The 13,728-nt window shown below is 38.9% G+C and overlaps 1 protein-coding gene across 16 annotated transcripts in view; it reads left to right on the plus strand.

Moving 5' to 3' along the window:
• Positions 1–13,212, plus strand: part of LPAR1 (lysophosphatidic acid receptor 1) — a 410,361-nt gene extending 397,149 nt beyond the window's left edge. For all 16 annotated transcript variants that reach the window (XM_071217066.1, XM_071217070.1, XM_071217069.1 and 13 more), the window contains one exon: positions 8,896–13,212. In XM_071217066.1, coding sequence (XP_071073167.1) covers positions 8,896–9,197 — 302 coding nt within the window. In that variant the 3' untranslated portion in view covers positions 9,198–13,212. The remainder of the gene's footprint in view (positions 1–8,895) is intronic.
• Positions 13,213–13,728: the final 516 nt, after the last annotated feature.

Consider the following 13,728-nt stretch of genomic DNA (forward strand, 5'->3'; position numbering starts at 1 on the left):
ATTGTTTTCATGTATGTTTTTGTATTTTTACCACATATCTATGCACCCATAAAAATTAGTCACACTTGAAAGCAATTTGGTGAAGTCTTATAGTTTAAAAATAGTAGGTTGAAAGTCCTTGACCTTCAAAATTCAGTAAAACTTGTTCCACTGTTCTAGAAGTTAGTGTTACCAGATTTTAGTTAGATTCTTGACTATGCTGCAGAAATGAATTTCAAGAGCATATTGGGTGAGTTAGGCCAGTAATTTATTCAGGAAGGGAAAGATGAGAAATGGGAGAAAATAACAGATCATGGGTCCTGGGTAGAGAGGAAGAGGCTGAAAGGTGATAAAGGGGGCTGATTTACAGGCTACAGTCCCCCATTATAAGTTATAAATCCCCAGGTTTACTTGCGTGGTGATCCAAGCAGGGGAGAAAGCAGTCAGAGTTGGGGTCCAGAGGCAAGAGAGTGAACTCAGGCCTGGGGCCGCTTTTTGAACTGTTAGTTATCCCACCCCTTTGCTAATGGCAGGGGAGGAGTTCCAGCTGTTCACCATTTTGATTGCTTATTTCTCCCATTAATCTCCCAGGAGGGCCCAATGGTAAAGTCCTTGGGGATTATCCGGGCCTTCTCCTGGCTTCCAGAGAAAGTCTTCTCCTGTGTGGCAGAATCTTGGGGAGGGTCTTCCAGCTGCCATCTTGGGGTTACTGATGTCCACATGGACTTCTTGCCAGGTTCCAGATCCATCTATTGATCCCCTATCTTACTACCCTGCTTCATTAGTGTTAGAGATGAGAGGAGTGGTCCCATTTTCATTTTTATTCCTGTGTATGTGCCCTGTCCTTCCTCTCTGAAGCTATTAGCTATTAGGAGTTTCTTTTTTTTTTTTAAAGATTTATTTATTTAATTCCCCCCCTCCCCCGGTTGTCTGTTCTCTGTGTCTATTTGCTGCGTCTTGTTTCTTTGTCCGCTTCTGTTGTCGTCAGCGGCACGGGAAGTGTGGGTGGTGCCATTCCTGGGCAGGCTGCACTTTCTTTCGCGCTGGGTGGCTCTCCTTATGGGCGCACTCCTTGCGTGAGGGGCTCCCCTATGCAGGGGACACCCCTGCGTGGCGCTGCACTCCTTGCACGCATCAGCACTGCGCATGGGCCAGCTCCATACGGGTCAAGGAGGCCCGGGGTTTGAACTGCAGACCTCCCATGTGGTAGACGGACGCCCTAACCACTGGGCCAAGTCCGTTTCCAGGAGTTTCTATTTATACTTTGACTTCAGGTAGTTAATTAGGATATATTAGGATATATGTTTGTATGTTTATTCATTTTCTCTGTTCAGCACTAAGTTAGTTTCTTCAATCCGAAGACCCAACATTTTGCTCAGGAAGCATTTCTTCTTTTGTTTCTTTGGTTCTTGGGTACTTAATAGATTCCATAGATAACCTGATACCCTTCAGAATTAGTAATAAATTATTAGATTAGGCTGCCGTAACATACCCTGCCAATATTTGTGGCTTAACACAATACAGGTTTATTTCTCAGTCTTGCAAAATTTACTGTAGGTCCAGAGGCTCTCTGGAACTGCTCCCTTCCAAGCAGTGACTCAGGGATCTAGGCTGGCATAGACTCCACCATATTGTGGCAGCACCACCTAGAGTTCGGGGATTCCTTAATTGTCATGGTAGAGAATGAGAGTGTTGGAGGATGGTGCACCAGTTCTTAAATGCTTTAGCCAGAAAGTGACCCACACCATTTTCACCTGCAGCTTATTCTTCAGAACTAATCACACAGCTCCATCTAACTCTAAGAGAGGGCTGGGAAATGCAGGAGGTGAGAGCATAGATATTCAATAAATAGCAAATGTGTCTGCCACATTTTCCAATAAACTCACTTCTGCTTAGCTTTGAAAATATGGTAAGATGGGAGCAGATACGGCTCAAGGGGTTGAGCTCCCACCTCCCACAAAGGTGGTCCCAGGTTCAGTTCCCAATGCCTCCTGAAAAAACAAAACCAAACAACAAGCAAAACAAACTAAAAAACCACTCAGGAAAGCCAATGTGGCTCAGTGGTTGATTGCCAGCTTCCATGAGGTCCTGGCTTCAATCCCCGGCCCCTGGTACCTCAAAAAGTAAATAAATATATACATATATATATGTATTATGTATGTATGTATGGAAGTGGCTATGGCTCAAGCAGTTGAGCCCGTATTTACCATATGGAGGACCTAATTCCATCCTGGGAACTCCTGGTAAAAAAAGTAAAAAGACATCACAGACCTGCATGGCGCAGAGAGATGCAAGCCCCCACATGGCAAAATGACGTACCAAAAGGAAGATGCCACAAACAGAGAAAAAACAAAACAAAACATATACGTGTGTGTGTATATATATATGGTAAGATTAGACAAAAGAAGATAGTAATTAAACTCTCTTCTTTTCCAGAGCTCTCTCACTATTTTCACATATATCTATTCTAGGAAAACTAGACTGAATTATGTTTCACAAACCTATACTGATTTCTGGATTTGATAATACATTCCCTTTGCTGCGATTGCACTTTGCTTATCTTTTCCTTTTGTAAATCCATCTCTCTTTCAAAGCCCTGGTTAGATGCTCCCTTTTCCAGGAAACATTCCCTAACTCCCTTCACTATGTTCTCACTCTTTGCTCAAGCTTTGCTGAGCTTTTGTGAAGTTATCTTACAGTTCTAATCCATTCTGCTACATTATTGTACTAATGTATACAGGTTACCTTCTTTCCTTGATAATGAGACTTTTGCATATAGGGTCTGTTTTGGGTCTTAGAATGTCAGGCAGTACCCATTCCAAGACCTTGCAAACTGTACACATTAATATTTAGTTTCTAAATAGAATTAGATGACTTTCCTATTCAATTTTCCTTGTTTGAGATATGCCTATTAGGCAGTTAGTTGTGACTTGCTAATATATTCGGCAGAAGATATTTATTGACTGCCCTGGTATGCCAGGCTCTATTGTAGATGCCAGAAATATAGAAATGAGAGAGAACATTCCTTCCTTCATTTCATGAAGTTGAGGGAAGATAGGCAATGAATATGTAAACCAATAAATAAGATAATTGGGGACAAGAAGGATATAAAGATAATAAAATAAGATAATGTGGTGTGGTATGGGGGGGAAGGCGTTGCTACTTTAGCTAGGTTAGCCAGGAACAGCAGGCTTTTTGAAGAGGTCACATTCAATGGTAAGTAAGTAGACATGAAGGTCTACAGGAAGGATATTCCCTGCAGAAGGAATTGTACATGCCAAGGTCCTGAGACAGAAAAGAGCTTGAGCTGTGTGACTAGAATCAGGCGAATGAGGAACTGAGTGGAGCAAGTATGTGTATGCCACTCACTGCTTAATGCTGAGGAGAGCATAGAGTGCCAGAGGCAAGGCAGTGCTGGCGTTCCTCTGTGTGTAGGAAAGCCCTCATTTGCTCAGCAGGACAGTAGTATGGTGCTGAGACTTTCACCCAAGAATGTTAAAAAGAGAACATGAGTATTCTACCCTGCTTAGGAGAACTTTGTGTTGTTAACGTACTCTCTAAAGGAAAATGTTGCTCTCAGGAGTGAGTGAGAGTATACACTAGAGCACATCGCACAATGAGTGAAATAATTTTCCTTCCTTCAACTGTATGTGACAATTACTATGACCATGAAGAAGTAGAAGAGTTGGGCACAACCCTACATTAAGTAAATTGGTGTCACAATAGAAATGACATATTGTAGAGATATCTCAATTGCATTAGTTGTCTTATGAATGTTCTGGAAAATTGATATTATACTTAATCTAGGTTACTTTTCTTTCTTTCTTTCTTTTTTTTAAAAAAGACCAGCCACATACATCACCATTACAACAATCCCTTAGCAACTAGATTGTAGACAAAAATTTGTAGGTGTGGACTATTACCTAATGTAGCCTCTTTTTAAGACATATAAATAGGAAGATTTCCTAGCCAATCAAGTTTTATGCAGATACCTGAAAGGCAGACATCATAAATATAACTAAAGAGATGAAATTGGACTGGAATTGGAATACCAAAATGTCTGCCCTGAAAGCAAACAAGAACAAGAATTAGTGATAACAAAAAAAGCAGTTTATATACCTGAACATTTATTTTCTCACTTGATCCCTACCACAAGCCTCTGAGACAGGTAGGGCTCTTACTAAGGAGAAGACTGAGGCTAAGGAAAGGTTAACTTGAGCACAGCAATGATGTAGAATCAATTTACCTTGACTTGTTTTAGATCTGGGGGATGTCTGATTTTTTTTTATAAATACACAAATTTGACAGCCAGATGGGAAACATTTTCTGTATTTTTTTTTTCATAAAAAGTCATGGGCCCTCTCCCTAGACATTTTCTCTGTCAAGAACTTTTTTCCCTTTAATTTTGGTTCTGATGTTCCACATATAAGCAGAGGTCAACTAGTTCAGAAGAAATGACTCTAGAAGAAAGGACTGTAATTGGGAGACCAGATGGTAAGCATTAGTCAGCTGATGGGACTGTGTTGATTTGAAGGAAGGTGTAGTAATATGATCTTGTTCTGCAGCTGTGACCTGTTGTTCCCAAACAGCTTTCTTCCTCTCTGCCTTTTACATCTACATTCCAGCACCTCTCCTTTCCTCTTTGTGGGCATCAGGACCCTCACAGATTGATTTGACAGATGTATAAGAAAATAGCAAAGCTTCCCCTAGGAAGGGCAAATTCTGCTACTTATTCCAACTCATGGATATTTCTTTAATATCTCCCTCACCATGTTACTTGTAAGACTGGCAAATCATGCAGAACTTAACTACTCTCTAGTTGTACACTGAGAGACAGTTTCCCATGACTTAAAAATAGCCATGTCTATCCTAACGTCTTTAGGACATTCTCCATCTGATGTCTTGCAGCTACCTCAGACTAAATATATAAAACCAAGATCATCACTTCTATCCCTCATGTCCCCTCACAAAATATCAACCAACTCTCTTTCTCCCATATTTCCTCCCACTGAAAGGTATCACCATCCGTCCTTCTTCCTATCTGAAAATTCAGGAGTCGTCCTAGACCCTCTTCTTTCTCATCCTTCCCGTGCTTTCTTTCTCCTTAATACTTTTCCCATTTTCCACCTCTTTTGCCATTGCCCTGATTCAGGCTCCTGTCATTTCTCCTTTGGAATTTAGAAGTATCTGATCTTTTTGCCTTTATCTTTACCCAGGTCATTTTCTCCCTCCACTATATCAATTTTGTATCTTAAAATCTGACCAATGAGGCCAATGAAATTAAATCTTATGGGGGGAGGGTGTTAGTAAAAATTATTATTTTTTTATAAGCTCTGCAGGCTTTATATGTGTAGCTAGGATTGAGAACCAAACTTTTAAAATGGCTTACCAGATATGCAAGGCCCCATGACCTTATCTGCTGCCACTTCTGCTTCTGACTTTGCAATAAATAATTGTAAACTACAAGTATTTTCCCTTACTTTCATACCATTGCATACCATTCCGTGGTTTTGTGCCTTGCTCTGTGGGGATTCCTCTGTCAGAAATGTTCTGGACATATACAATCTACCTAAAGAACTGACCCTTTTCAGTACCAGCAAAATGGTCAAGAAACCCCTGGTAGGTATTGAGGTGACTCCATGAGAATCTCCAAAATAATTTAGATCTTCCATGATTCTCTGTTCCCCCTTTTCCTCCTTGTTATCTTCGTTTCACCCACCTGAAAGTTCTAGGAATCTCATATAATCAGGCTGAAAACATCCCAGAACTTTTGACTACACCAGGTCTCCATGGTCCAGAACATGCTTCTTTGCTCTTCCCTGGGGGACATCTGCCTGTTACTGTGCTATGCCAGCCCTCAAGCTTCTATGCCAGCCCCAGTGGCACTAGGTAGTGGTAGTCAGAGGGCTTTTACATACTGCACCTCAATTTGATCCTCATATTAGCCCTGTGAAGTAAGCAGGGAGCTCTGTTACATCTCCATTTTACAGATGCAGAGTTGGAGATTTTTTTTCCCCTCGTCAATCTGCCTTATGTTTGTGCACTTGACTGTCTGTAGATTATGTGTTGATAGGGTCCACAACACGCATCTCAGAGCCCGTCACCCACTTGAATTATCTTTGTCTACTTATTATTAAAGGGGGTTGGGTATGCTTTGTTTTTTTGCTTTTAGAGACATGGGGAAAATTTGTAATTTGAGCAAACTTGATTTTGGAGGTTTTACTCACTATTGTTTCGAAGCCAAGTCACACTGGAATTTTCCAGGCCCCATTTTCCCCTTCTGTATTCTTGTCTTTTGGTCAGTTTGATCCTTGGCATTTCTATGAAAGAGAAGAGAGTGGAGAAGAGGGGAAAACGCCGTATGATCAGTTTTAGATGTTCATGTGTGAGGCCTCCATAGTAAGTCACGTAAATTGCTTGATTGAGTCTTGAAGGTCTAATCACAGTGTTGGTACTGTGTGGTAAGGCCTAATCATATTAGTAAAAATAGTGGCTTTTAGTGAAGAAGGAGGGGGAGGACTCTGAGTCATGACTTGTGTGTCATGACATGGTATTTTCCACTTACTATCTCTAATCTAGCAATCTGATCTCCTTTTATTTTTTATTTTTTGGTCTAAACTAAGATCCACTGGTTACTTTCTAAGACCTTGGCTCTTTTTGCAAAAATCTTGCTCTTTTTGAGAATGTTTGAAATTTTAAAATGAGAAGAAATTATAAGCAATTAACTGTAATCGAATTCTGTCACTTTTGAACAAAGTTAAGCAGCTTGAGCAAGTATGTGAGAATACGGCTGTTCCTTTTTGCCTCTTGAAAGGAGAAAATGATCATATTATTTAAAATACATCTATTGAAATGCTTGTTGCTGGTATCTAATCAAGCTCTGAACTTGAGCTCAATTAGGTCTTTGATAAAAGAAAGGAAAAAGGAAAATTGAAAGACTTCTCTTCCATTCATGAAGGGCCTGTGTGTTTTTAGTTTCCAAAATGGAATAATGGAACCATGTATTTTCCATCTAAGCATTTTCCACCATGAGAATAATTCCCTTCCTGGCTTCTCAATGAATAATGCATTATTTCTGAAACCCAAGAGGCATTCCTTTGATTTTCCTTTATGTTTAGCTTTCTGAGTGATTTTCAAGCAAGGAAATTCAAGGACTCGAAATGAATGCTTTATTAACATTTTTACTGGTGGTTCAAATAGCTTTTTGGCTATTATCTCCTGATATTTGAAATGTTTTTTTTCTCTCTCTAAGGAGAGTCTAAGGTATTGTATTTATTAGAAAATGAAACACCTTGGACAGTCTTCAAAGTGAACAGCAGTTTAAAACCAATACACATTTGTGTTGCAGAACAAAGAGCTTTATGGGGATACTTTTCTCCTTTCTTTATTTTCATTTCCTTGCTGAAAAAGTTCACAAAAGAAAGCTCACATTCAAAACTGGGCTTTTGGGAGACTAAATCTTTTTTATTTACATTCTCTGAAACTTTCCTTAAGGTTGGTCCAAATCCATGACCCTAGCCCCAACGCTAGATCCACCTAGCTCAGCCTTTGTTGAAATCCAAAGATTCAGATGCCCTTCTGGGATCTTCCCTGCTCCCCATCTGCCCATTGTGTAGCCTAATTACCCACCGGGTGCCCATTAAGTGAGATGGTCCCTGTGAATTCCTTTGGCTCATGTCTTTTCAGTCAAGGATCCCCAGTAGATCCTGGGATAACATGATGGTAGGTCTTAATGCTACTTCACATCCTCCCTTTCTCTGGGAGGCAAACGTTGAGTGATTTCAGCAATTACAAAAAAGAGAATGAAGAGTATCATCCATATTTCCATTCCTCATTCAGTTACAATAAGATCTTAATGATTCAGAGGAACTGGGGGGAGAGAGAAAACCAAGGTGATCTAAATTAGTAAAAACATCTAAAGCATAAAATTTGACTTAAAATAATTTCATTAGTTTCAAGAAGCAGAAGCATAATGTAGTATTCTGGAGTGTGGAACGAAGAGCCAGCCTCCTAGAGCAGAAACTCTGGAATTTGTCTCCTGTCTGCTGCTTTCCAGTCCCTTGGTCTTGAGCAAGTTATTTAAGCTTTCTGGATCTCAGTTTCCTCATCTGTACAATGGGAGAATAATTTCAATCTCATAGTTATTGTAAAGATTAAATGAGTCAATCTGTGCAGTGATAAAGCACATTTTTTAAAAAGTAGTATGTAAGTAATTGCTGAATGCAAATAAAAGTAAATACACATATTATGGTTGGAAATTGCTATATCCAAACAGGTCCATTCTACTGGGCAGATAATTATTGTTGTGAAAACTTTCATAGCACTCATTTAATCTTTACAACAAAGATAAATATAACCATTTCTATTTTTCAGATGAGAAAACTGAAGTAAGAGAAGTAACTTGCCAAAACTTACGCAGTTTATTAAATGACAAAGCACAAATTTGTGCCTAGGCAACGTGGTCTCAGAAGCTGGACCTTAAGTAAACATTAAAGGACATTTGTTAGTAGTGCTTATCTTTTGCCTGAAAACAATCTTAAGCTATTAAAACCATATATTGATAAGCAGTGAAGTATGTTTCTTTTTTCATATCTCAACTGCTTATCAAATTCTTCTTTGCCCGAAATAATCATAAGCAATGCCATAGATACTCAATTTTAGTAAGATCTGAATCAATGAGGTTTTATTTATTACATTGATTATTTTACCATTAAAACATTGATTATTTCAGAAAATGGCCCATTTCATTTGAAATGATGATCAAGAGCTTAGAATCTCAGCCTGTTTATATTTAGCTCCCCAGTGGACATTTTTTTCACTTTCTGGTCATTCGTTTCATAATCCTATGTCTTCTTTCTTTCTTTTTTTTTTTTTTTTTTTTTTGACATCCTCCCGATCCTTCCCCTGCCACTGTAGGTGCCTTTATCGTCTGCTGGACTCCTGGATTGGTCTTGTTGCTTCTAGATGTGTGTTGTCCACAGTGTGACGTTCTGGCCTATGAGAAATTTTTCCTTCTCCTTGCTGAATTCAACTCTGCCATGAACCCCATCATCTACTCCTACCGCGACAAGGAGATGAGCGCCACCTTCAGGCAGATCCTCTGCTGCCAGCGCAGTGAGAACACCAGCGCCCCCGCGGAGGGCTCGGACCGCTCAGCTTCCTCCCTCAACCACACCATCTTGGCTGGAGTTCACAGCAATGACCACTCCACGGTTTAGAAAGAAAACTGAAGGTGACAAACCAGCCGTTATCTACGGAAGGATGAACAGCCTCCCTGTACCAAATTGCAAGGGCAAGGTGGGGTGTGAGAGAGAGGAGAAAAATAAACTCATTTACTTAAACACTAACCAACGGCAGTATTTGTTCCTAGACCCCACGAGACTTGATGTAAATGGAAAGTTAGCTTATGTGACAACCCTCATCCCGAACCCCGTTCTTTGTCGAAAGTAGTAAGTGGAATCCTTTTAATGGACTTGTGTACAGACTCTGGAGTGTCCGTTTAGATTACACTAGCTAGACCTTAAAAGATTTTGCGTGGTTGGTGCCAGTCAGGATAAATTCTGACTAATTGAATCCACAGCTTCATTTACATACAGGCTTCCCTTTTTTATTTTTAAAGAATACATTTCATTTAATAAACATGTGTTTGTTTATATACCTATCAGTATGTTTGTGATGGACAAGATGATAGCCTTTTACAAAAAATTTTAACTACAGTAACTCCATTTTTTCCTTATGTAGGAAAGCTGTAAAATAGAATTAAAAAGCATGCATGTAATGTATGTATGCATTATGCCTTACTTTAAAAAGATAAAAGAATACTAATTGTAAAACCTTATAGAAAATGGAAGAACCCAGAGGTCAAGCCAGTACTTATTAGGTTATAAAACAAACAATGCTCTAATCATAATACAAAGGTTTTTAGTGTTGTATCAAGTATAAAACAAACAGGGAATGTATGTTTATTATCAAAAGAATATATACTCTGAAAGAGATACTGAAGTTGAAGTATGGTAAAATGGTTCTTACATATTTATGATACACTACAAGTGCATTCTAATTACCAAGTACATCAGAGGAATTTTTTAATAGCCTGTGTTTTTCTGAATTATAAAATAACAATACTCATTGTAGAAAACTTGAAAAATGTAGAAATGTTTAGAAAAGAAAATAATTACTGATAATCTCACAACCCAGAAGTAACCACCATTAATAGCTCTTTTTCTCTGTATGCCTATATGTATATTATATACTTTTTTTTTACATAATTGGGATCATACTGTAAAGAGTTTTGTAACTAGATTTTTTTCTACTTCAGAATTGCCACATTTTCCTATGCTATTAAACATTTTACAGAAACACAGTTTTAATGGCTAGATAATATTCCTTTTAATGGATACAACTCAGTTTATTTAGCTGTTCCCATTTTGTTGACTATTTAGGTTATTTCCAATTTTTCACTATTATAAATAATGTTGCAAAAGTTTTGTGTACATAAAATGTTGTCCATATAATTATGTCTTAGGACAGATCGCCGTGAAGGACTTTTTAAAATGTGAAATGTGTTTTATGGTTTCTACCTTTTATAAAATGGAATTTACTGCTTTTGCACTGCACAGATGGCAATTGTGAGGAAAGCCAGATAAACTACCTTTTTCCAAAAGAATGCGGTGGTTACTCTAGTCAGGAGTGACTCTTTTTATATAAGATAGACTAACAACAGTCAACTATCACCAAAAATCAGGATATTTTGATATGCCTAGCAATTTCAAATTCTAATTATCCTGCTCTTGAGAGCCCCTATGGTAATGTAGAATTGAAGAAAATACAAAGAAATCAAATGGGCCAGTGAATAAAGGATCTTCCTATGACGTAGCTCAGGGCCCTTCTCTATTAAGTGGGTGGAGTGTGGCTAGATACTGTGTATTCTCCAGGATTCCCACTGCATAGACTGCCTCCATATGAGGTGATACCTGCTTAATAATACCTTGTCCAAGTAAACTAATAAATGCAGCGGTTTGTTGTAACGAGTAACACAGTCATGAAGCGGGTACGGAAAGTCAGTAGCGTGTTTAAGAGAAAAGTGTCCAGGAGGAGAACGGCTGTTCAGGAAGGAGGAAGTCAGTGCTCGGCCAGCGTCTGAGCAGTAGGCAGACTTGCAATGTGGCTGCAGGGAAAAGGATGTGGGGAAGGAAGTACTCACCAGGTAGCAGATGGTGTTTGTACCTACTTGATAAAAAATACAGAGCATTCTATACTGGAAGTAAAAAAATCAAAGGACTTGGATATCTAATCATGTGCATATATTCTCAAGGAGATTTGGGTTATTTAAAATTAAAAATCGGACTAATTGGACCTTAATAAATCACTCTCAATGACTATTTGGCAGTGTGTGGTTCTAGTTATGATGCCTTGCCTCTATGACCCGCTTTACTTCCTTGCCACAAGGGCTGCTGAACTCTGAGGTGACTTGCTCTCTGAGCCTAGAATTGCTTTTTCAACCTGAGTTATAAGTCTTTTTAATGTTCAAGAAATGGTAGTTAAGTTCCATGAAAGGAGGACAATACTTCAACAGGATGGTTGTTGGAGTGAGTTTTTTTGAAAAACTGGTTTTATTAAAATGTTATAACATCTTTATGAGAAACTTTCGCTGGGAGTTTATAAAGTTACAGTAGTCTTTATGCTTATCAACCTTATAACTAACAAGATAAGAGGGATATTTGCCTTCCAATCATATGCCAGTTATAGTCTTTTCAATATGTGGCTGTCTTAGATTCCCAGGGCTGCTGTAATAAATTACCACAACTTGGAACAACAGAAATTTATTCTCACAGTTTTGGAGGCCAAAAGTCTGAAATCAAGATGTCATCAAGGCCCATACTCCCTCTGAAAATTCTGGAGAAGGATCTTTCCTTGAGGGGTAACTAACACAAGACCCTTTCCTTTCTTGCTAAACACTAAAGAGACACATTTTTAATTGGGTTCCTTCACGATACCAAGTTAAGCAGAACATTTTTATGAGAAGACCTTTTGACACAGATTACTCATTTTTTAAAACCAAGTGAACATTACCTGATCCCATAGCCTCATAAGGAGTTGTCTGTGGGATGGGACTGACTGGCTTATGGGGATTTATGCACCACATGACAATTTATGTAACTATGATCCCATTTACCAAATAGTTCTTGATTGACCGTTCTTAGAAGTAATAGTTGTTATACCTTCAGTTATTTATTCACAAATAATTTTTGAGGGACTTCCATATACTAGGCCCTTAGGAAGCTGCTGTGAATAAGATAAGACCTTCATTCTCATGGAGCTTAGGGTTTAGTAGTAGTAGTCTACTAGTAGTAGTAAGGAAGGGCTGTCTAGGAAAGCTCCATCTTAGTACAGGAACTCTCCTCTCAAAGCCCTTCACCTTGGGCCTGAATTGCACAGAGGTATGGCTTTGATTACTCCAGTAATCAGTGTACATCAAAACAATCTGTTAGAAAAAGCACCTAGCATATATAGATGGGTGTTCCAGGTAAGAAGCATAAATGCTTGGGCTGAGAGTAAGCATGCCATTTGGGAAAGAAGACCAACTATAGACTGTAAGAATTAGGCTTGAAAGGCAGGCAGGCATGAGGTCTGAAGTGAGTTCAAAAGTCATCCTGAGAATTCTGGAGAATCAGTTAAAATATTTAAGCAAATGAGTAACACAGTCTAGTTTTACCCTTCAGAATAAATTGAAGAGAAGGAAGTCCTGGAGGCAAAAGTCAAGAGCAAAGGCTGTGACATGAGTTGAGGTGAAAGATGAAAGTGGCAATGGAGGTGCAGAGGCAGAGATAGATTTGGGAGGTATTTGGGCCCTGGTGATTGTTGGGATAGGGAGGTTTACCCAGTTCTGATCTTGGCCGCTGGATGGATGGGGACATGTTATGTGGAAATAAGGAAAATAGGATGAAGAACAAGTTTACAGGCAAAGATAATGGGGAAAGTTTGAGATATCTGTGAGCAATCCAATGGCATGAAGCTCAGAATACATCTCTAGATCGAAGACTGAAATTTGGAATCAACTTTCTTCTGCTGCCATCTTGCCATGCTCCTTCCCAAGATGGAAAGCACAGAACCTTCAGTCTGCTTGAAGAGAAAAAGGGAGAAGCAAGAGAGTATAATTTAGTATCTGAAAGTATTATATAGAAACATGTGCTGATGTTTCTTTCGAACAAAATAAAAATTAATTGTATTTAATGTTTGGCTTTTTGGTAGTCTATTATGGATATATATCAAATGTTCATAAGTATGTATTGACCTCTGTGCAGTTGAGGTAGAGGTCATTAGAACTCATCAATATGCTGTTCTCCTCCCCTTCTTGGATGCTTGGAAAACAATTCCCAGTTAAGCAGGTCTATGTGACCCACTATGGCCAGTAGACTGAGTAGATAGCACATGAGTCATTTCCAGGCCAAGGAAGTGAAAAGCTACTGTGCTGTGTTCCAGGTCTTTCTTTCCTGAAAGCCTAGCATAGGGAAGGCAGCATCATAAAAGAGAGAGTTCATTAGCCTGGGATCTTGAAAGACTCTGTAGAGCAAAAACCTTGCCACTTTACACTCAATTTATAACATGCAGAAAAAATAAACTTTTGTTCTGTTTTCAGTGGGATTTTATGGTTCATTTATTAATGCAACATTACCTAGCTGACCTGACTAGTAAAAGTATGTCATTTTGATGAATGCTAGGGTTCTTGTTAATTTTTCATTTTCCTGG

The sequence above is a fragment of the Dasypus novemcinctus genome, chromosome 8, assembly GCF_030445035.2.
Source record: "Dasypus novemcinctus isolate mDasNov1 chromosome 8, mDasNov1.1.hap2, whole genome shotgun sequence".
NCBI classification, from domain to species: Eukaryota; Metazoa; Chordata; class Mammalia; order Cingulata; family Dasypodidae; genus Dasypus; species Dasypus novemcinctus.